At 42.1% G+C, this 24,768-nt stretch overlaps 3 protein-coding genes across 3 annotated transcripts; 1 reads left to right on the top strand and 2 right to left on the bottom strand.

The window, feature by feature from the left end:
- Positions 1-297: 297 nt before the first annotated feature.
- Positions 298-4,437, top strand: LOC135497785 (E3 ubiquitin-protein ligase Midline-1-like). Its single transcript, XM_064787675.1, has 3 exons — positions 298-359; positions 682-770; positions 1,584-4,437. The coding sequence occupies exon 3, from the start codon at positions 1,599-1,601 to the stop codon at positions 3,576-3,578; it is 1,980 nt and encodes a 659-aa protein (XP_064643745.1). The 5' UTR covers positions 298-359; positions 682-770; positions 1,584-1,598; the 3' UTR covers positions 3,579-4,437.
- Positions 4,438-8,862: 4,425 nt separating this feature from the next.
- On the bottom strand, positions 8,863-11,404 carry LOC135497918 (cerebratulus toxin A-III-like). Its single transcript, XM_064787943.1, has 5 exons — positions 11,297-11,404; positions 10,725-10,810; positions 10,216-10,363; positions 9,507-9,589; positions 8,863-8,999 (listed from the first exon to the last, which is right to left on the bottom strand). The coding sequence occupies exons 2-5, from the start codon at positions 10,780-10,782 to the stop codon at positions 8,929-8,931; spliced, it is 360 nt and encodes a 119-aa protein (XP_064644013.1). The 5' UTR covers positions 10,783-10,810; positions 11,297-11,404; the 3' UTR covers positions 8,863-8,928.
- A 10,214-nt stretch (positions 11,405-21,618) lies between these two features.
- On the bottom strand, positions 21,619-24,165 carry LOC135497902 (cerebratulus toxin A-III-like). Its single transcript, XM_064787892.1, has 5 exons — positions 24,053-24,165; positions 23,481-23,566; positions 22,972-23,119; positions 22,263-22,345; positions 21,619-21,755 (listed from the first exon to the last, which is right to left on the bottom strand). Exons 2-5 carry the CDS (start codon positions 23,536-23,538, stop codon positions 21,685-21,687), a joined length of 360 nt encoding a protein of 119 aa, XP_064643962.1. The 5' UTR covers positions 23,539-23,566; positions 24,053-24,165; the 3' UTR covers positions 21,619-21,684.
- Between the last annotated feature and the right edge of the window lie 603 nt (positions 24,166-24,768).

Below are 24,768 nucleotides of genomic sequence, written 5' to 3'. Positions count from 1 at the left end.
CAACGGCTGCATGCAACTGTATGTCCAAGCTCACGCACGACTAACTTCTAGGGAATTCGGCAATGATCTCTGGCATTGGCTCACAGCAGCTAAATTCAAAAAAATCGGCAACCGAATTGGTTTTTTTGACCGTTAACCTTGATTGAAAAAATAAATCGCATCGGAGTCAAATACAAATCCTCATCCTAATAAGGATAGTTCCCTATTTACAGTTGCCTCGGGTTTCTCCCACCGAGTTTTTGGCATCACGCCATTCCGCATTCCGCGGCTAAGTCATTCCGTGTCGCGTCTCTGACACAGAAACATGATCGGGCAGTGTAGCTCGAGATTGTCCCTGAACTGATGAAATTGGCTAAAAGGTAAGCTTTTTTACGAATATCATTCTTTGATGTTTGACTGAGAAACAGAATGATATTTTCTCCCCTTTATCCTTCTCAAAACGACGATTCTTATTCGTCTTTTTTTATTCTAAAAAGTCCAGTTTTCTTCTCCTCGCGAAGATTTTTGGGATTGAAGTGCATGCGTAGTTGCATCAGTGTATAACTGATGGTGGTTGATCGATTAAATTAACTTGTTTGAAACACAACGATTCAATAAGGTGTCTGATCTCAACCCCTCTATCGTTCATTTGACTAAACACCATCTAATCCATTAATTAACACATGCATTTCTGACTTTCAGGAGTTGCCATATATATTATTCGTTGACAACAGGACTCAGTTGATATGCTCTTCAGTAACCCTTGATCCGAAGGAGTATGTAATAGACAGGTAGGTTTTCAATCAATTCGTTTCGGAAAATATGTCTTGTTCTGATAAGGCATTACAGCAAATCGCAATAATTTAACCTACATCACTATCATATCTTAAGATATTTACCACTCCATATTTCTTTGACTCCTGACTCCTGATTCTGAAATTATCCCTTAAAACTGCGGATCCTCAGACTTTTCGCTGGTGTAGTTGTTCCTTGTTTGCTTGTGACCTTGTGACGTGCCACACATAAAATGTACCTCAGTCTTGCCTTGTTGGATGTTCCCAAAGTTTGTACCGGGGAATGTGCAATGGAAAGAATGAAAGCATTGTCACAAGACCACAAGGGATGGATACGAAGCTTTACATTTTAAATGTGCACAAGTCAAAAACAGTTTATCAACTGTTGGATGATCAAAAACTCGCCTCGCCAACAAATGGCACACGTGTATACTGTAACTAGGGTGAAGTATTTACCACCAGAATTACCGATATTAAGTTGGTTTCATATTGATGGACTAAGCAGGCCAAAGGAATGCTGCTACATTTCGTAGCCCACACTTAAAAGCATGAAACTGTCGCAATACTACCGATGTAACGAAATCGCCCAGATCATGTTTCTACGCAATATACATAGACATAGGAGAATCGAATATCATTTTATCTACTCATAAAAAACAAGGAAGTCATCAACAGATGGTCCGCATGGGGTTAGTAGGTCAATTACATTAAATAACCATGTCAATGGCCACCCTTATTCATCTCACTTTTTAACACAGTTATAGAATTGCAATCCTACTAATCACATTTCTCGATGTCTTATTTTCAAAGGTTTCAATTAAAATCATGGCGACCGATGATAGTTCACTCCTGAAAGAACTTGAGTGTTCCATCTGCTGCGAAGAGTACCGAGAGCCGGTGATCGCAGGGGGCTGCAATCATTCCTTTTGCATGAACTGCTTGCGGCGCTACATCGAGAAGAAGGCAAGGTGTGGTGAGTTCCTGTGTCCGCTATGCAGAGAGTTGTGCACGGTCCCGGCCAGTGGAATAAGCGGACTTGGCAAAAACTTTACTCTCGAAAATATTATCAGGAAGTACAATGATGTCAGGAAAGGTTTGAACCAGATAAAATGGGACAAGTGTACTTTCTGTGCAGACAGCGATAAAAAAGTCAGCTCGTCCCTCGCTTGCCTTCAGTGCGATAGTATCAGTCTCTGCAAGGACTGCGGCCTGGAGCATGCGAACCACCCAAAGACTGGAAACCATGTTGTCGTATCGTTATGCGAATTACATGGCAAGCCCCTTAGTCAGTTTTGTAAGAGTTGCAGTAGGGCTATATGCGTAGTGTGTTTTGGGAAACATTCTAACAGCATTGATCATGATGTTGTTGACTACAAAGACGTGATTAAGATTGATAAAGAAGACATTGAAATTATTGCAAAAAAGGCAGAGCAGAAAACAGGACAACTGACCAAGCAGGTTATTGAGTTGGAGAGACTGATGATAGCAAGAAATGATAAAATAGACGATGCGAGAAAAAACGCCGTCGAACACTTCACCGCCGGAAAAAAGAAGTATGAAGAAAACATTGCCTATTACACAGAGTGTGCTGAGTACCACCGTGTGCAGACGGAACTGATGAACCAGAAAAAAGACGAAAATACCTACCAAAGTACGAGAATTCAGGAGTTAGAAGAACAGTTTCTGAACCACCTTGCGAAGGACCATCTAATGAATACTGATGAAATAAAAGATGCCATCTGGAGTACCACTACCATACAAGAAGACATACGAGAAGGGATGGAGCAAAGTGATGCGTTGATTTCCGAAAAACTCCTAACAGACAATCTCCACGATGAGATCACCAAGACCAAGACGGAACTGCAGGAACTCACTGTTGCATCAGAAACTGATAGGGTAGCGACGTTGCAGGAGTGGATGAAAACCGGTGGTGGTCTGAGTGAGGAGTACGTAGCGACGGCGGGGCAGTTTTCATCAGCTTCACTAAGCATCGAGCTGAAGTTTTCAGAGGGTAGGTTCAGTGTATGGGGTGTATCGTGCATGTCCAGTGAACGCATAGCTGGCGCTGTCTGGTCAGCTGGATCTTTCAGAATATTACTGTGGAATCTACCCTACCTGGCACCAGAAGAAATTGCGAAAGATGATGTTGCTATCATATACATAGCAGCATTGGGACATGACAAGCTGGTTGTCCTGCGCCGAGTATCACCAATCCTGAAAGTCATCGATGTTGTGACAGGAACGACACGGGATATCGATGTAAAGCTTCCGAAAGTGGCAATAGAGAAATTGTGGTCTGTGGAGGTTGCTTACCGGGGACACTTCCTGGTAACATATAAAGACACGAACATGAAACACCACATAATTCTGACCGACAACGAAGGGGTTCTTATTCAAGACATTGAAGTTGATCATGTTTACCGACCTACGTTATGTAGAATGACTGGTGTGATTACAATATGTACCAACTTGACCGACACAGTCTCATGCTACCATCTGAATGATAACAGTCTAGACGAAGTTCTGTCCGTTCATCATGGTGTGGATGGGTTTCATTGCAATGATATTTGCTCAAGTAGTCTTGGGGAGATATTCATTGTCGGGAGGATGACAGGAGAACCACCGCGGGAGATCAGGTTATATCAGCTTGACATTGACTTGGACAATAAAACTGTGTCAATGAAGCGAATAGATATAAATGATATAGATATCAGATCCAACGATGTTCCAAGGTGTTCTGTAAATGGTGACTGCCTGGTTATCGGGCACTATAACACGGTTCAAGTACTAAAGCTTTCGGCATGAAATGTCTTTTGCTTTGATGAAAACCTAGGGTTTAGTATATTATACACAATTTTTTGGTTCTCAAAAGGAATTGTTGATACAAAAATTATTTTCAAAGATTTTTATGGTTGATATCGCATTCAGTGAGCGGGAAAAGACCTTGTCTGACCCAACTTGGGAAGCCTCGAGGAAAACTACGCTAGGTTAGGTTGGTTATTTGGTCATCATGATAATCAAATGTTAGCTGCCGCTGCGATTGTCTTTTAATGATTCTTCTCCATCCCACTAATCCTGCAACATGGTGAATTATCACACAAACGCTTGGGCAGAGCGTCCCATCGCAGCTAAAAAACGCGCAAATGGATTCAGGATATGTAAAATTGATTTAGTTATTGAATGTAATACAATACATGTACATACCTTACACGTGCATTCAATCAGGTCAAATGACTGATGCGGGCTTTGGCCAACAAGGATTGCGCAATTCGTTTTTTCCTACACTCTGTACAAGTATTCTGTAAGCTCGAGATTCTTACATTGAGAGTCAAATTGGTTAGATATATTGCCGTGTACTAAATATGTGGAATTTCAGACGAAAATGTTCCACACACTTGATTGAGAAATGAATGGCGCTGTCAGGCCGGTTAATAAATATGTCCGAATTTCATACATTCTGCCTGAATTCCGTGCTTACATGTACATTATGAAATATTTACATACTCTGATCCATCATACATGTATCTATATGTAACATTTACATAATACTCGTTGCAGTGTAACATTGAAATACCGTATCATGTACTGTATACATACTGTATTAGTAATAATACAAAATCCTCTCCTTTTCGAAAGATGAGTTAGTCATTAAATGTAATTCGTATAAATGTAAGTAACGTAACTTGTGTTTTACAAAGAATAAATATGAACAGGTATCTGTCGTCATCGTTATTTAGGAAGCAGTACTCCAGGCATGCCTATTAGATATATACGCATGGATTTGTCGTGTGTAGCGTAGAGGTCATCAATTCGATAGAATATTATTGAAAATAATAATAATAATACATGTACTAATACTAACAATTTACTGACCTCCTGATAAGGAGAATAAAACGTACATTTACATTTTTCATTTACGTATAGGAAGAAGACTGAAAGAGCAGGTGTGCCACAGTGCTGTTGCTGCCCCTGACAAACATACACTCCACGACAAAACCTGCTCCTCCAAACTCTAGCCGAGAAACATTTTCAAAAAACAAAAACATTTACATAAAACATAGCAGTTCAATTGGATCACAATAGAGTGATGAATTGAGCAATACTGAATTGAATTGAGCAATACTGACGAGTATGGCAAGCCAAAGCGGATTTTTTAGGACAGATTTTTTACACCAGGACTGAATCTTACGCCAGAACCACGCTGAAAATTTCGAAACTCTCAGGACAAAAATTTGACAACAACAGGTAAAAGGTTCCTAACTGTATTTGTTTTCCTTCAGATTAATTCATTTTCAAGTTTCAAATATTTTTTGTCAGTAAGGCAAAACACGCCAGGACTTTGTTTTCGTCCAGAATTATTACGACCAGGACGCACTGATGACGCCATGAACCATGATGATACACTTCATGATAATTTTGATGAGAACCTCCAATTTCGTTCAAAGGCTATCATTCCAGAGATTTTTCTGAGGAAAATATATCGTAGTCAGTAATTGTGCTATCTGTATCTATTAGAAAATACATAGTAAGTGATCTTAATGTTTTTATACTTGGTTTTCTTGCTTTTTAATGTATTTGTACGGATTCATTTTACGTCAGTCATATCACCAAAAGAGGCGAATTTTGCATTTCTAGACACTTTAGGCCATAGCTTTGTTCGAAAAAAGACTAATAAGGGTCTAATTTGTTAGCCAACTCCTTGAGACACAAAAGATTGTCGTGCCTTTTCCACAGGCTAGCTTGCCAAATTAAAGTGCAATTAGACCGTAATTACTTATTTCTGTCCAAAGTTAGGCCTCTTTTTTGACTAAAAGGTTTAGAAATGCAAAACCTGCCTCATTTGGTAATATTTGTGGTAATGGGTGTCCCCAAGACTCGATCATCTGACTAGTCACGGGTAGTTGGACCTAAGATCTTTGGATCTCAATGTCAATTGTCAACTGAGATATCCTTCATCAACGATTGTTTTATCCTTACTAATATCTGTCACAATAACCTATATCTAAAGATGATGAGCAAATGTCAATAAACATGAATAAGCAGGGACAAGTCCTGATGCAGGGCGGTCAAACAATCTTTGGAGGACACCATGTACTTTTTCTACACTGAAAAAATCAACATGAAAATCATACAGCCGACGCACATGCATGTCAAATGCCTGTTCCGCCATTTTACAACCCGCAAACACCAAAATACCAATGGCTGCAATCAAATTGTTACTCTTTTTGCGCCCAATATCTTCAGGATGTTCAGGAAGTCACCTGAATGGATCATGGGAAATCTTTGCGTCCTTGCAGATAAGAAGACGAACGATCATCCTGACTTACTTAGGCGTTTTTAAATCACTCAGACTGATTGCAAACTCTCGTATAGTTGGCATATTAGAGTTGGAACAAACCGTTCACACGCTAGAGACATCTTGCGGCTGAATACTTATCTATCTCCATCAGAGTTGGCAAAAGTTGGAATCATGTCCATCAGAGTTGGCACTATTATAGTGTTGGAGAGTAACAACGTGCGTCCTGGTCATAAAAATTCTGGACGAAAACAAAGCCTTGGCGTGTTTTGCCTTACTGACAAAAAAAATTTGAAACTTGAAAATGAATTATTCTGAAGGAAAGAAAATACAGTTAGGAATCTTTGTTCTAAAATGCGTTGCTGGGTCTCTACGAACCTAAAAATGCGTAGGGTGCGGCAGTCATAACTGATACCTTGCCAACACATTCAACCTGCCTGTCGAGTCTGGCAATAGTTGCGCGCCAGTCAATTCCTATAGTTTCACTTCAAGTCAAATTTGATCAATGAAAAGCCGCAACACCCCTATGTTTTTTGATTTGGGATTTAAGAAGATTATTCCCCTGGCTATCACATGGCTGTTGCCTTATACGAAGACATACATATTAATTCACCAATCTATGACCAGATGAACTTGACACACATCAGGCCTATTTTGGACCAATTTCACACCATTTCAAGGATCCGTGTGGTACAAAAAGTGACGCCCCTTATTGGCGACTATCAGATAAAAATCCATCGAAAGTGCTCTAAACGTCTCCCCTAGGTCTGTAGAAATCTAAAAATGCATAGGTTGTAGTAGTTATGGACAAAGGATTAAGCTGAGAAGGATTCCAGAACATGCCTCGCATCCTAGACCTCGGCCTACTCGTTGGTTCAGCTGGAGAGATCCTCCCGCACTGGCTTGTGAGACCTATTCAAACCTAAATCACGCATGGAGAGGTTGAATGCAGCGCGCTCTATATTCAGTCGTGCTATTGCAATCAAAATTAGATTTCATTAGAATGTGAGTGAGAAATATAGCACAATCAGACACAACAACCTCGAAGTTGAGTTTTGTGTTCATCAGATGCGTATTGGAAATCCCTACAAAGATGGCTGCAATGCAGGATCCATTGGGTATACATGTATTTCTTATTATATTTGCCTTCACGTCTATATACAAAGTAACCTCTCTCAGCGGACACTTCTCTATTAAGGCCAACATTCCTAATAGACACAATTTTTGGTCTCAATTTGTTTGTTTCCATTCAATTTGACCTCCCTAATCAGGGCACCTCTCTTTACTCATTACGCCGTAGCACGATTTTTGTCGCGGTCGCGTGCAATGCGCAAAAAAGCTGAAAAAACCCATTTTCAACCAAAATATTTAACAGGTAATATTGCTCCGGATGACACCTGGTGATCCTCGGGAGACAGTTGTCTTCAGACCTCAGGGATCGCCGGGGGTCGACGGATGGGAAGTGCTCAGACATGTAAGCAGGGGCAAGTCCGTTTCTTCCTTTGTATAATATGAGTAGCATTATCCTGACGTACCCTAGATCCTTGACCAACCATTATCCTTTTGATATCAATTTTTTTTGACTTAACAGTCGACTTCCGCATGAGTATCCGAAATCAGTCTGTTCATCAATAGATTGATCACACGATCTATCGATTAGAATTGTCTCCATATCACGTTCTCTGGCACAACCAATGTGAAAGTCCAATAAGCCAACAAATATCCATTTTTGCGTTTGGCGCGTCACAAGGTCACAAGCCAACCCGGAAGAAGAAAAAAGACACCTGCAAACCATCTAGTTATTCAGAAACCGAATATTAGGCTTCTACTGTATTTTCGTATAGTTCTATAATGTCAAGGTACGGTAATACTGATTGAAATATTGTAAAAGTTATAGTTTTGGGTTGATAGTCTGATATCGACTTTATACTTTAACCCCGGTCTGTCCTTAAACCTGTCCAGATGAGCTGCTCAACGAGCGCTACAATCTGGGCATTTCTGACCAGTACCTATTTGTACACATGGGTGAAGAGAGAGGCAAGTAAGACAATGATACCTGCATACAGTCACATGCCGACAGTGGGGATCGAATTAGGGATCTCCTGACCGCTGGTCTAGAGTCCCAGCCACTACACTAGAAGATATCTGACTATGCATCATAGGTCAACTGCGGTAGCCAGGATTTGCAGGGAGGGATAGTTTTTTAGAACTCATCGTAAATCTAGAGGAAAAACGCAGCTCAAGGTCAAGATCCCCAATGCACCCCCGACCCCTCTGGCTACACGTAAGGGTATATTCTTATTGACGCGTTCCACCCAAGTTCTTCATTTTGTGAGTTACGATCAATAGCAAAAGTGATACGCTGGTAAACACGACCGTGTAACATGACCAAACGCCAAAGAAGTTGTCCCAGTTAAAGCGCGGACATGCAGTTAGCAGTCTCCTTATTAACCTGGTGTGTGAACTCGGTTCGGACCGACATGAATTAGATGCATCTCATGCATACTGCCATTGGCATTGAATGGCGTGTTATTCCTTTTGGGGAAACCAGTCCTCTGAAAGAACGGTAAGAATGACACGATCACTATCCTTCAACGCACTTCATTGCTAAAAAAATCGTTCGGCTCGTTTGCAAGGAGCTTCAGGGACGCTCCTTTTGGCCCTGCATTTGTGCCAAAACAATTTGAGCTCGAAGTCGGGACGTTTGACTATAAATCGAAATAAAGTAGACACGTCTGGACTGGTTTTGTCTGCCCTCTCTGTACCAACAATGATCAAGCAAAACGAAGACAATTTACAGACAACTAGTTTATTTCCGAAGGAAACTACAGTTAACCGAAATAGTTATCGGGTTCATGTCTACTTTCCCAACGCTGACTTAGCAAGTCCGATGATGGCAGAGACGGCTTTATCGGAAACCTTCATCAGACCTAGAAGACAAAGAACCAGCATTACTGACATTGTATTCATCAACCTCGTACATGTAGGTCACAGTATAGTAAAGGTTTATTGCTCAGTCTTAAATACGCTATCAAACATATCTTGAAGCGTGTCAAGTAATTTTCACTCTGTTTTCTACCTCAGAAGTGAGATTTTGCCGTACATTTACTTAACCTCTTTAGACGGTCACACAAAGCACTATAAATAGGAGTAAGTTAGGAATTACAGGGACGATTACAGTGACAACAAGTTAAATGACCAACAGCAAAATGACCAAGCTGTCAGCTACCCAGTTACTTTTCACGCTACAGTTAGAAATTCTCCTTCTCAAGTGAGCCTCCGTGCAGCGATCGTTGCTTTGATGTTGGGTACGATGACTTGGGAATGCATTGCGTGAAGCTTGAAGTTTGTCACCTGAACACAATCGTGACATTAAGACGAGAATTGAAAGTTCATTCACCAATGTTGAGTATATGTCCCGAAACAAAATATCTCACCTTTGCCGACTTTCTCCACTGCTTGTGCGAGGTAAGCGTTGCAGATCTTGCTCTTTGATTTCGAACCGTCCTTACCACACTTCCTGTAATGAAATCGCAATGTTGAACAGCAAAATAGCTACACATCTACATGACATTGTATATGTTATTAAATGAGAACAATGAATCTTTCTCGCCGCTGGTACTGGTGAATCACGTGTTAAGGTGGATTCCTCAGTCTGAAGTATCACCACGTTGACCACCCTGATCATGAACTCACTCTCCCTTCTGGACGAGCCAATCAGCCTGTTATTACATCGCAATACTGCTTCCCTCCGAGAAGAAGTCTCTCTGGTGTTCTTCAGTAAGTTTTAGGATAGATCGGAGTTAAAGTGGAAAGTGGAATGATAATCTATGCCATCTTTGATGTCAGAACCATAAAGCCTAAACGTTAAGTTTATTAAACTAATAATGTGTGTGGCAATTTTTTACCCCGTCCGAGCCAAGCCGCTAACTTAAAACACCGTGCCGATACTGACATTATTAAGTTGAGACCTCATTCAACTTCGTGTTCATGTGTGTACAATCTACACGAGACTCCTGTAGGCTGTAATTGTTGAAATTCAGGATTGTTGATGTACTTCGAAAAACTAAACTAAAGAAGATCTGAACAAATAATCTTATAATTAAGAGAATGGTATTTTCGACAAGCATGCGCATTCCTACATACTGCCAGAACCTCTTCCTTCCCAGGCAGAAAGCCTTGCATGTGCCGAAGCGGGTGACAATGTTATGGCTTGCACAATTCAAATTTTTTTGGCAAACGCTTGATCTAATTTCTTCTTCTCCTGGGAAGGTCGGCCACGTGGCGGCAGCGACTGAAATGGGTAGAAAATAATGGAAAGTTTGCATAATCTTCAAGTAGAATTTATCATGGGTTTACAAGTGTTGTTTGTCGGTTCCGAGTTGTAAATAGAACTTCAAATGTCAATAGAAACCTCAATGAAACAGCTCGAAATACATTTTTTTTTAAATGGCAAAAATGCAATGAAACCAGACAAATCTAACGTTTTGTTATTTTCACCAATTCGATAATGAATATATAGTGGCTTCAGTAACCTTTTGCGGACGAGAAAACAGTATAATTGAAATTAATCATTTTGACACTTTGCTTAGATTTATTGAAATCTGAACAAAACAATTAAAAGGCGAAATTAGATGATTTTCATGTTGTCCTACCTGAGTGGATGGTCAGAACCACGAGAAGGAAAACGGATATCATCTGTTTGCGGTCCATGACTATATCTCTTGGTTCTAGGTCAGTGCTATAACAGGTATGGAGAACGGAGTATGTTATGGGTTATTCAAAAATAACTGGAGTTAGAACGAACCGCCTCTGGTGTGCTCCCCAACAAAATCAGTTGTCTTTTTTTAGAAATTATGACTATAAGGAGGTGCAAAAATTGATAGGTCGCTCTTTGAAAACGTCTTGTTTCTTTTTTCATGTCACCAAAAACACTCATTATTTCAAAAACACATTACTTTGAAGTGACGTGTTTTTGATGTCACTCTAATGACAAGTGAAACGTGCCACGCTGCAGTTAAGAAATGTGAAATCTATATATCAGCCCGGTAATCGTGAAATCGGCCTAATTTGCTGCTGAACGCTGAAGAGTGCCAAGTAAGTATCAAATAAACATGTGTTTCCAGTGACTGGTGTATCATCAAGTTAGCACGGACCCTGGACAACAGCAAGCGACTTCATGCAATTTGCCCCGAACACCTTCAAATCGACAAATATATTTCCTTACCGTGGGAGAATGTGATGCGGCTCGTCTCGGAAGTTGACTTCGAGTGGCAGGTATCAGTTTGTCTCGCCTAGATAAGCATGATTTTGCCAGATGTCACGGAGACTTAATATACCACTTTAGTCGAAATGTATTTTCAATTAATTTGCGGTAATTGACTTGAATAATTTGTCGATTTAAAATCAGACTGATGATCCAGATGGCTTAGCTTTTGAAAAGTAAACACTGCGCAGTCTGTTGTCTGTTGTTGTGTTAACACACTCCGCCCGAAATGATATCCAGTATATGCCAGTTACCCCATTTCCAACTAAGAAAACCTATCGTCACGTCTCCTTAACCACTCCTAGATTAAATAAATTACATGTCATGTTTAATTATATGTTTAGTTGACTATTTACTAAACAAAACTAGACCTTTGTTCACGGTAAAGTAAAGTAAAGCTACACATGTTACGGTTGTTATTAACTACATCAGATAGGAGCACTTCCACTCATCAAATTCTCTAGTTGATGTTAAGTTCATTAGGAGAAAATCACTGTCTTCCGGAAAAGCTGTGGAAGGTCGAAATTTGGCAAGCCAAATGTTAAGAAGCTTGTCTTTGAAGCGTTGGGCTGGATCTGTCTGGAGAGACAATAAGCTACACTTCGAGTGGTCCACTGCCAGGGAGGGACGTTCCAGCAGCTATCGATCGGAGTGTGAGGCATTCGGTGACGCTCTCGTATGGCTGAAGCGCAACTCTACTCCTTGTGAGAAGGTTGCCATCCTTAATGACTCCCTGAGCCTGGTCAGCCGCGTGGAAAAGGGCCAGGTACAAGTCGAATGGAAGGACTGCCTGGACACCATCTCTGCTGCGATTACGGTAACCTACATCCCAGGTCACGCTGGAATCAAGTATAACGAGAGGGCCGACAAGCTCGCAGGGATGGCAGAAACCTTCGGCGAACTAACGTGGACACCGGCGGACGTCATCGCCACCGTTGAATCGCTCCTCATTGAGGAAGAGATAGCTGAAGCCACCACCTACTGGTCGACAGAGCGACTCGTCGAGAGAGGATGGACGTATGGAGACGGACGGAGGAGACACGAAAGAGGACGGGACAAGTGGTTATTTAACCAACGTGAGCTAGGCGTCCTAACCGCAGGAACTTTGAGAGGCATCATAGAGGGAGGAGGGCCCGAGCAGCAGCCAGCGCCGTTACTCCTCTGTTAGCGGAAACAGAAACAGAAACAGAAGCGTTTTCGAGAATCTCTGGTGTCATTTTCTCCTGGAATGCATCAAAATCGTCCATCAGTTCTTCATTCAAAACGTAATGCCCATTGACCTTTTCCAGTGTGTGCATCGTCTGTGCATCTCTGGCCCACAGCATGCTCGCACCCGTTATGCCAAAGAGCCAGTGATTTTCTGGGACAGCATCCCATTCCGTTAAATTTTCACCCCTTTCCGCTCTTACAGCCTGTCTTATTTCATCATCATCCAAAGGCCATTCAGCATCCAGAGGTAAAGTATCTGATGGGTCATCGGGTCCTTCATGGGGTTTTCCCATCGACACTGTTGGGGACTGCAGGTCTATGGAACCACGCACATTATCTGAGGTATTCTCGGTACTCTCAAAAACACTTTCGTTTGTAAATGCATCATTTGGGTTCAAGTGTGCAGCACCGATACTGGGACTGTCTGCCTGATGCTGGGCTCTTCAAGGCTCGTGTAATGTAGTTCAAAGAGGTGTCCTAGTACGAGTCTTGGGCACTGAGTGGTTTCAGCAGAAGGGTGGATGGTCACAGGACGATCAGATACGCTCGAAATTTATACCACAATTTGCATTTTCAACATCTCTGAAGCAGCGCGCAGAACTAAGTGGTCTCCCCATGTACCTTGGCTGCTCATTCGACTCAGGTACTCCTCCCAACTGTTGTCACCACTCACAAACGAGAATTATTCGGTGCCATCTGACATCCTTGGGTTGTGTCGTAAAAACTCGACGATGTCTAGTCTTAGCGTTCTCGGGTTAAAATCGTCTATGCCGACGCGTTCCAACTGGTCGACGAGAGCTGCGAACATGCAGTTCCCATCGCCTTCAATTTCTCGTCTAACCTGGAGACCATGATTGGTGATGGTTGCGAAGAATCGCTCTTGCATGCTATTTCTTGACTGGTGTTCCAATCTTGAGCATTCAATTGCTTGGTTGAGTTCAATGAATTCCAACATTGCCTCCACAGATGAGGAAGACGCTGTATTCATTAAATACTCCTCGAATAGATATTCCTCTGTTGTCTTTGCAGTTCTCGGTCGGCGTTTCGCTTCTTCTTCACGCGTCATAGACGTGATATTTCTCACCTTTTTTCTTCTTTCGTTCACCACGTTTTAGACAGTCAGTCCGGATTTTATCATAAAGTCGGTGGTCCTGCGTAGCTGCTGGAGATCTCCATATTACTGGTGATGGATTCGTGCTCCCTCTGGCCAGGTCTCCTTCCTCAGGTCTGCAAAACTTGAGCACCTAGCTTCCCAGTATGTGCTCAGCAGTCATGGGCTCTTCTTGGTTGCATATGCAGGTGTCGCTCTCGCCGATGCGGAATTTAGTGAACAGGTGGTGTTTTAGCCTGTTGTGTCCGGTTTGCTCACCGAAAACCATCCTTCATTTTCGGCATCATCTAGGATGTATTTTACCCTGTAACGGTACTTTTGTTTCCGAGCCTTTGTAACGACCCCCTCGACTGCCTTCGGTGCCTTCACCTTCTTTCCACTTTTCCGCTGTTCTCTACCTTGAATCCGCACCAACACTTTATCCCCAATTGCGTATACACTTGGAGGTGATTTGCCAAGCTTTTTGTTAACCATCTTCTGTGCGTATTTCTTCGAAGTCTTTCTGACATCTTCTCTAATTTCATCGGCAGCTGCTTTGAAAGCTTGAAGATCATCCAGGGTTGCACTACTCTCTTTTGTATCCACCTGAAAAAGACGGGGAAACATTGAGAGTATGAGGCAAACAACGGGAGAGATTTTACTTTCCATGTGGGTCATTCCATGCCAAAACAACACCCCCCCCCCCCCTTCCAATTTGGCTCATCTTCAGCATACATAGGGCCCATCGAAGAAAATATCACATGAGGACGAGGAATATTCGAACCTACCACCTTCTTTTTTTTCGGGGCATTAAGTCGTGATTTCTAGCTCAGGTGTTCAACTATCTTGGAAGCTCAACACAGAAATTTCACCAGCACCTCTTTACTGATTTGTCACATGAAAAAGGAGCAAGCAAAAATAAACCCGCTGGACGAAGGATGACTGCATCACGCATCTAGGAATCATCTATAAAGGATAATCACCCCCATTTCTTCTTTGTCCTCCTCCTTATGTTCGTCATCGTCCTCGGTTGTTGTTCCATCGTCTTTCTTATTCTTTTCTTTACTGCCAGGCAACCAAGGCGCTCGGGCGAAGTACGACTCAAAAGGACAATATTTATCTGAAAAAGGTACACATGAAAAGCTGCCGGGCAATTTTCCATTGCTTTGTGATACATGAACCTGACTTTTGTCTTCCCCAAAATATTTTCTATCCCTCTGATCACAGACGAAAACTTTCATGTCCTACTAGGAATTCCTAGGGGTATTAATTCAGAGGGGGGTATGAGGAGGGGGCAAAATTTGATGGCGGATCCTGGAGATCTCCAAGTACTGTAGTCTCCTCGGATCATAAAAACATTTAGATGTGTACTTACTCTTAAAAACTTCGTGCGGGGAGTTGTTGTACAGTCTTGCGTAGGACGGCAATCCTTCAACCCAATTATGAGCCTTGCCTGTTTGCACAAATTGTGAAATGTCAAACGCGAGTTTCTCTTTTTACGTTCTTTGTACCCTTTCAACCTGAAAACAAAGAACAGGATTATTATTGTTCGTTAAGATTTATTCACAAGCACGAATTTCATATCTGCGGGACCTATAATTTCATGGAGGAGTTCAAGGGTTGCAGTAACAACAGGCGACAAATGTAAAGTGATCATGACGATTTGGATATAAATTTATTCACTGACAGTCGGACCTACCAGTGGAACTACATATGTCTCCAAGACCCTGAGTTAAATTCATTTTCCCAGGGGGTCCTTGCTCAGATTCATTAAAACAAATTCCAGTCTGTCCTACTGTACTTGCATTTTTTAAACATTTAAGCGCATTGAAACTAACCTTTCCTTGGGTCTGGGGATGATACGGCCGACCCTTGATGATTTTTACGTTTAACCTCCCTGCTAGTCTGCTAACCATCATCTTGAATTCTCCGCCGTTATCGCAATGGATTATTTTGGAGCAGCCCTGTTCCATAAATATTTCACACAGCTTTTCAGCCACCCCAAACGACCCTTTGTCGCAAAGTGGCCTCAGCCAAAGATATCTTGAGAAGATGTCGAGCACTGAGACAACGTTACAGTACTTCATGTCGTCTATTTCAACGGGCATGTTTAAGAAGTTCACAAGGTCCATTTGGATCCGGGCCATCACTGATTTTGCCAGAACAGGCCGAAGCGGAGCTTTGTTGGAGAAGAGAGGTTTTCGGCTCTGACTCTCTTTCATTTTTACAAGATATCGACGTACAAACTTTTCTCCCATCGCACAGTATTGCCTGGATATAACGGTGGATAGTTTCTTGGCAGCGAGTCCTTTATATTGGCCAAAGAAATACCTGACTATAGGCTCAATTTCTGATATCCTCGGAACTATCCTATGTCCACTGACTTCCACAATTCTTTCCTCGTCGTTCCCATTTAGCGGATTAGTTTTTCTCATGATTCGGTACCTGCCAGAAATCTTCTTCTGGTATGCTTTCATTTCCGCAGGCGTTGAAAGTTCCCGCCATCGTACGTCTTCCGACAGAAAACGATACAACTCCTTGTAAACGTCATCATCGATCGGGTAAACCGACAAACTCCGAGGCTGCTTTGCATTGTCCTGAAAAAGCAATGAAAAAGCTATAGCAGTTGAAAATGCTCGGTGAAAGGAAAACTTCCCATCCACCTCATCATTGAGCTGTATCTGCCCTGAAAATTAAGGCGTCAGATGTATTTGTTGTGGTAGTGTAAAGTGCCGTATTCGAATGAAATGGCCAGGGCCATTGTGCATACCTCTCGTCAGACAGACACATCAGCGAAGTATTTGACCACTGTGGCCTTGGAAAGTAGGTCAAATAAAAAATTCGACCAAGGTGATGTGTAGCCTTATTACATACCGATGATGAAAGTTTTGCAAAGATCTAGCCAATCTAATTAGTTCAGCAGATATAGCTCTTTTTACCGTTTTCGGTTTTAGCCACCTGGTGGCCAAACTAATAATCTGTTTCTGTTTCTGTTTCCGCTAACAGAGGAGTAACGGCGCTGGCTGCTGCTCGGGCCCTCCTCCCTCTATGATGCCTCTCAAAGTTCCTGCGGTTAGGACGCCTAGCTCACGTTGGTTAAATAACCACTTGTCCCGTCCTCTTTCGTGTCTCCTCCGTCCGTCTCCATACGTCCATCCTCTCTCGACGAGTCGACCAGTAGGTGGTGGCTTCAGCTATCTCTTCCTCAATGAGGAGCGATTCAACGGTGGCGATGACGTCCGCCGGTGTCCACGTTAGTTCGCCGAAGGTTTCTGCCATCCCTGCGAGCTTGTCGGCCCTCTCGTTATACTTGATTCCAGCGTGACCTGGGATGTAGGTTACCGTAATCGCAGCAGAGATGGTGTCCAGGCAGTCCTTCCATTCGACTTGTACCTGGCCCTTTTTCACGCGGCTGACCAGGCTCAGGGAGTCAGTGAGGATGGCAACCTTCTCACCAGGAGTAGAGTTGCGCTTCAGCCATAAGAGAGCGTCACCGAATGCCTCACACTCCAATCGATAGCTGCTGGAACGTCCCTCCCTGGCAGTGGACCACTCGAAGTGTAGCTTATTGTCCCTCCAGACAGATCCAGCCCAGGCAGTGGTGTTGCCCCTCACGGAGCCGTCTGTGGCGATGATGATCGTGAAGCCTTCCTCCTCTAGCCATGCCCTGACAAGACTGTGGTTGCAGTCGCCAGTACTGTCGCGCCAGCTCCTGTCACCAATCTTCATCAAGCTGAGGTTGTTGCCTCTGTAGCCTGTCCAGTTGATGAAATATACGTTCTCGATAGGGCATACTGTACATCCTCTGTGATTTTCCTGCCCGTGATGACCCAGGATTTTACAGTTTTTAGCCTCTGCAGGACGCGGATGTCTTCTCCGTCTTCAAGCTGTCTCCGTAGCGGGTGGGTTCCCGGGGCTATTGCTCGCAGGAACTCCCTTGCTGTTCGAGTGTTTTGCTGCGTCGTGATGTTGGGTCGGCCCACCCAGAACCGGAGGCTCGCACAGGCAGTTGGCTTGACTGCCCACGGTTTTCAAAGATTTTGTTTACACCAGGACTGAATCTTACGCCAGAACCACGCTGAAAATTTCGAAACTCTCAGGACAAAAATTTGACAACAACAGGTAAAAGGTTCCTTACTGTATTTGTTTTCCTTCAGATTAATTCATTTTCAAGTTTCAAATATTTTTTGTCAGTAAGGCAAAACACGCCAGGACTTTGTTTTCGTCCAGAATTATTACGACCAGGACGCAATTGACCACGCAAACTGATGACGCCATGAACCATGATGATACACTTCATGATAATTTTGATGAGAACCTCTCATTTCATTCAAAGGCTATCATTCCAGAGATATTTCTGAGGAAAATATATCGTAGTCAGTAATTGTGCTATCTGTATCTATTAGAAAATACATAGTAAGTGATCTTAATGTTTTTATACTTGGTTTTCTTGCTTTTTAATGTATTTGTACGGATTCATTTAACGTCAGTCATATCACCAAAAGAGGCGAATTTTGCATTTCTAGACACTTTAGGCAATAGCTTTGTTCGAAAAAAGACTAATAAGGGTCTAACTTGTTAGCCAACTCTTTGAGACACAAAAGGATGTCGTGCCTTTTCCACAGGCTAGCTTGCCAAATTAAAGTGCAATTAGACCGTAATTCCTTATTTCTGTCCAAAGTTAGGCCTCTTTTTTGTCTAAAAGGCTTAGAAATGCAAAACCTGCCTCATTTGGTAATATTAGTGGTAATGGGTGTCCCCAAGACTCGATCATCTGACTAGTCACGGGTAGTTGGACCTAAGATCTTTGGATCTCAATGCCAATTGTCAACTGAGATATCCTTCATCAACGATTGTTTTATCCTTACTAATATCTGTCACAATAACCTATATCTAAAGATGATGAGCAAATGTCAATAAACATGAATAAGCAGGGACAAGTCCTGATGCAGGGCGGTCAAACAATCTTTGGAGGACACCATGTATGTACTTTTTCTACACCGAAAAAATCAACATGAAAATCATACAGCCGACGCACATGCATGTCAAATGCCTGTTCCGCCATTTTACAACCCGCAAACACCAAAATACCAATGGCTGCAATCAAATTGTTGCTCTTTTTGCGCCCAATATCTTCAGGATGTTCAGGAAGTCACCTGAATGGATCATGGGAAATCTTTGCGTCCTTGCGGATAAGAAGACGAACGATCATCCTGACTTACTTAGGCGTTTTTAAATCACTCAGACTGATTGCAAACTCTCGTATAGTTGGCATATTAGAGTTGGAACAAACCGTTCACACGCTAGAGACATCTTGCGGCTGAATACTTATCTATCTCCATCAGAGTTGGCAAAAGTTGGAATCATGTCCATCAGAGTTGGCACTATTATAGTGTTGGAGAGTAACAACGTGCGCCCTGGTCATAAAAATTCTGGACGAAAACAAAGCCTTGGCGTGTTTTGCCTTACTGACAAAAAAAATTTGAAACTTGAAAATGAATTATTCTGAAGGAAAGAAAATACAGTTAGGAATCTTTGTTCTAAAATGCGTTGCTGGGTCTCTACGAACCTAAAAATGCGTAGGGTGCGGCAGTCATAACTGATACCTTGCCAACACATTCAACCTGCCTGTCGAGTCTGGCAATAGTTGCGCGCCAGTCAATTCCTATAGTTTCACTTCAAGTCAAATTTGATCAATGAAAAGCCGCAACACCCCTATGTTTTTTGATTTGGGATTTAAGAAGATTATTCCCCTGGCTATCACATGGCTGTTGCCTTATACGAAAACATACATATTAATGCACCAATCTATGACCAGATGAACTTGACACACATCAGGCCTATTTTGAACCAATTTCACACCATTTCAAGGATCCGTGTGGTACAAAAAGTGGCGCCCCTTATTGGCGACTATCAGATAAAAATCCATCGAAAGTGCTCTAAACGTCTCCCCTAGGTCTGTAGAAATCTAAAAATGCATAGGTTGTAGTAGTTATGGACAAAGGATTAAGCTGAGAAGGATTCCAGAACATGCCTCGCATCCTAGACCTCGGCCTACTCGTTGGTTCAGCTGGAGAGATCCTCCCGCACTGGCTTGTGAGACCTATTCAAACCTAAATCACGCATGGAGAGGTTGCATGCAGCGCGCTCTATATTCAGTCGTGCTATTGCAATCAAAATTAGATTTCATTAGAATGTGAGTGAGAAATATAGCACAATCAGACACAACAACCTCGAAGTTGAGTTTTGTGTTCATCAGATGCGTATTGGAAATCCCTACAAAGATGGCTGCAATGCAGGATCCATTGGGTATACATGTATTTCTTATAATATTTGCCTTCACGTCTATATACAAAGTAACCTCTCTCAGCGGACACTTCTCTATTAAGGCCAACATTCCTAATAGACACAATTTTTGGTCTCAATTTGTTTGTTTCCATTCAATTTGACCTCCCTAATCAGGGCACCTCTCTTTACTCATTACGCCGTAGCACGATTTTTGTCGCGGTCGCGTGCAATGCGCAAAAAAGCTGAAAAAACCCATTTTCAACCAAAATATTTAACAGGTAATATTGCTCCGGATGACACCTGGTGATCCTCGGGAGACAGTTGTCTTCAGACCTCAGGGATCGCCGGGGGTCGACGGATGGGAAGTGCTCAGACATGTAAGCAGGGGCAAGTCCGTTTCTTCCTTTGTATAATATGAGTAGCATTATCCTGACGTACCCTAGATCCTTGACCAACCATTATCCTTTTGATATCAATTTTTTTTGACTTAACAGTCGACTTCCGCATGAGTATCCGAAATCAGTCTGTTCATCAATAGATTGATCACACGATCTATCGATTAGAATTGTCTCCATATCACGTTCTCTGGCACAACCAATGTGAAAGTCCAATAAGCCAACAAATATCCATTTTTGCGTTTGGCGCGTCACAAGGTCACAAGCCAACCCGGAAGAAGAAAAAAGACACCTGCAAACCATCTAGTTATTCAGAAACCGAATATTAGGCTTCTACTGTATTTTCGTATAGTTCTATAATGTCAAGGTACGGTAATACTGATTGAAATATTGTAAAAGTTATAGTTTTGGGTTGATAGTCTGATATCGACTTTATACTTTAACCCCGGTCTGTCCTTAAACCTGTCCAGATGAGCTGCTCAACGAGCGCTACAATCTGGGCATTTCTGACCAGTACCTATTTGTACACATGGGTGAAGAGAGAGGCAAGTAAGACAATGATACCTGCATACAGTCACATGCCGACAGTGGGGATCGAATTAGGGATCTCCTGACCGCTGGTCTAGAGTCCCAGCCACTACACTAGAAGATATCTGACTATGCATCATAGGTCAACTGCGGTAGCCAGGATTTGCAGGGAGGGATAGTTTTTTAGAACTCATCGTAAATCTAGAGGAAAAACGCAGCTCAAGGTCAAGATCCCCAATGCACCCCCGACCCCTCTGGCTACACGTAAGGGTATATTCTTATTGACGCGTTCCACCCAAGTTCTTCATTTTTTGAGTTACGATCAATAGCAAAAGTGATACGCTGGTAAACACGACCGTGTAACATGACCAAACGCCAAAGAAGTTGTCCCAGTTAAAGCGCGGACATGCAGTTAGCAGTCTCCTTATTAACCTGGTGTGTGAACTCGGTTCGGACCGACATGAATTAGATGCATCTCATGCATACTGCCATTGGCATTGAATGGCGTGTTATTCCTTTTGGGGAAACCAGTCCTCTGAAAGAACGGTAAGAATGACACGATCACTATCCTTCAACGCACTTCATTGCTAAAAAAATCGTTCGGCTCGTTTGCAAGGAGCTTCAGGGACGCTCCTTTTGGCCCTGCATTTGTGCCAAAACAATTTGAGCTCGAAGTCGGGACGTTTGACTATAAATCGAAATAAAGTAGACACGTCTGGACTGGTTTTGTCTGCCCTCTCTGTACCAACAATGATCAAGCAAAACGAAGACAATTTACAGACAACTAGTTTATTTCCGAAGGAAACTACAGTTAACCGAAATAGTTATCGGGTTCATGTCTACTTTCCCAACGCTGACTTAGCAAGTCCGATGATGGCAGAGACGGCTTTATCGGAAACCTTCATCAGACCTAGAAGACAAAGAACCAGCATTACTGACATTGTATTCATCAACCTCGTACATGTAGGTCACAGTATAGTAAAGGTTTATTGCTCAGTCTTAAATACGCTATCAAACATATCTTGAAGCGTGTCAAGTAATTTTCACTCTGTTTTCTACCTCAGAAGTGAGATTTTGCCGTACATTTACTTAACCTCTTTAGACGGTCACACAAAGCACTATAAATAGGAGTAAGTTAGGAATTACAGGGACGATTACAGTGACAACAAGTTAAATGACCAACAGCAAAATGACCAAGCTGTCAGCTACCCAGTTACTTTTCACGCTACAGTTAGAAATTCTCCTTCTCAAGTGAGCCTCCGTGCAGCGATCGTTGCTTTGATGTTGGGTACGATGACTTGGGAATGCATTGCGTGAAGCTTGAAGTTTGTCACCTGAACACAATCGTGACATTAAGACGAGAATTGAAAGTTCATTCACCAATGTTGAGTATATGTCCCGAAACAAAATATCTCACCTTTGCCGACTTTCTCCACTGCTTGTGCGAGGTAAGCGTTGCAGATCTTGCTCTTTGATTTCGAACCGTCCTTACCACACTTCCTGTAATGAAATCGCAATGTTGAACAGCAAAATAGCTACACATCTACATGACATTGTATATGTTATTAAATGAGAACAATGAATCTTTCTCGCCGCTGGTACTGGTGAATCACGTGTTAAGGTGGATTCCTCAGTCTGAAGTATCACCACGTTGACCACCCTGATCATGAACTCACTCTCCCTTCTGGACGAGCCAATCAGTCTGTTATTATATCGCAATACTGCTTCCTTCCGAGAAGAAGTCTCTCTGGTGTTCTTCAGTAAGTTTTAGGATAGATCGGAGTTAAAGTGGAAAGTGGAATGATAATCTATGCCATCTTTGATGTCAGAACCATAAAGCCTAAACGTTAAGTTTATTAAACTAATAATGTGTGTGGCAATTTTTTACCCCGTCCGAGCCAAGCCGCTAACTTAAAACACCGTGCCGATACTGACATTATTAAGTTGAGACCTCATTCAACTTCGTGTTCATGTGTGTACAATCTACACGAGACTCCTGTAGGCTGTAATTGTTGAAATTCAGGATTGTTGATGTACTTCGAAAAACTAAACTAAAGAAGATCTGAACAAATAATCTTATAATTAAGAGAATGGTATTTTCGACAAGCATGCGCATTCCTACATACTGCCAGAACCTCTTCCTTCCCAGGCAGAAAGCCTTGCATGTGCCGAAGCGGGTGACAATGTTATGGCTTGCACAGTTCAAATTTTTTTGGCAAACGCTTGATCTAATTCCTTCTTCTCCTGGGAAGGTCGGCCACGTGGCGGCAGCGACTGAAATGGGTAGAAAATAATGGAAAGTTTGCATAATCTTCAAGTAGAATTTATCATGGGTTTACAAGTGTTGTTTGTCGGTTCCGAGTTGTAAATAGAACTTCAAATGTCAATAGAAACCTCAATGAAACAGCTCGAAATACATTTTTTTTTAAATGGCAAAAATGCAATGAAACCAGACAAATCTAACGTTTTGTTATTTTCACCAATTCGATAATGAATATATAGTGGCTTCAGTAACCTTTTGCGGACGAGAAAACAGTATAATTGAAATTAATCATTTTGACACTTTGCTTAGATTTATTGAAATCTGAACAAAACAATTAAAAGGCGAAATTAGATGATTTTCATGTTGTCCTACCTGAGTGGATGGTCAGAACCACGAGAAGGAAAACGGATATCATCTGTTTGCGGTCCATGACTATATCTCTTGGTTCTAGGTCAGTGCTATAACAGGTATGGAGAACGGAGTATGTTATGGGTTATTCAAAAATAACTGGAGTTAGAACGAACCGCCTCTGGTGTGCTCCCCAACAAAATCAGTTGTCTTTTTTTAGAAATTATGACTATAAGGAGGTGCAAAAATTGATAGGTCGCTCTTTGAAAACGTCTTGTTTCTTTTTTCATGTCACTAAAAACACTCATTATTTCAAAAACACATTACTTTGAAGTGACGTGTTTTTGATGTCACTCTAATGACAAGTGAAACGTGCCACGCTGCAGTTAAGAAATGTGAAATCTATATATCAGCCCGGTAATCGTGAAATCGGCCTAATTTGCTGCTGAACGCTGAAGAGTGCCAAGTAAGTATCAAATAAACATGTGTTTCCAGTGACTGGTGTATCATCAAGTTAGCACGGACCCTGGACAACAGCAAGCGACTTCATGCAATTTGCCCCGAACACCTTCAAATCGACAAATATATTTCCTTACCGTGGGAGAATGTGATGCGGCTCGTCTCGGAAGTTGACTTCGAGTGGCAGGTATCAGTTTGTCTCGCCTAGATAAGCATGATTTTGCCAGATGTCACGGAGACTTAATATACCACTTTAGTCGAAATGTATTTTCAATTAATTTGCGGTAATTGACTTGAATAATTTGTCGATTTAAAATCAGACTGATGATCCAGATGGCTTAGCTTTTGAAAAGAAAACACTGCGCAGTCTGTTGTCTGTTGTTGTGTTAACACACTCCGCCCGAAATGATATCCAGTATATGCCAGTTACCCCATTTCCAACTAAGAAGACCTATCGTCACGTCTCCTTAACCACTCCTAGATTAAATAAATTACATGTCATGTTTAATTATATGTTTAGTTGACTATTTACTAAACAAAACTAGACCTTTGTTCACGGTAAAGTAAAGTAAAGCTACACATGTTACGGTTGTTATTAACTACATCAGATAGGAGCACTTCCACTCATCAAATTCTCTAGCTGATGTTAAGTTCATTAGGAGAAAATCACTGTCTTCCGGAAAAGCTGTGGAAGGTCGAAATTTGGCAAGCCAAATGTTAAGAAGCTTGTCTTTGAAGCGTTGGGCTGGATCTGTCTGGAGAGACAATAAGCTACACTTCGAGTGGTCCACTGCCAGGGAGGGACGTTCCAGCAGCTATCGATCGGAGTGTGAGGCATTCGGTGACGCTCTCG

Source organism: Lineus longissimus, chromosome 13 (genome assembly GCF_910592395.1).
Source record: "Lineus longissimus chromosome 13, tnLinLong1.2, whole genome shotgun sequence".
NCBI classification, from domain to species: domain Eukaryota; kingdom Metazoa; phylum Nemertea; class Pilidiophora; order Heteronemertea; family Lineidae; genus Lineus; species Lineus longissimus.
Note: the sequence above shows the minus strand (reverse complement) of the source record. Positions and strands in the feature narration are given on the sequence as shown.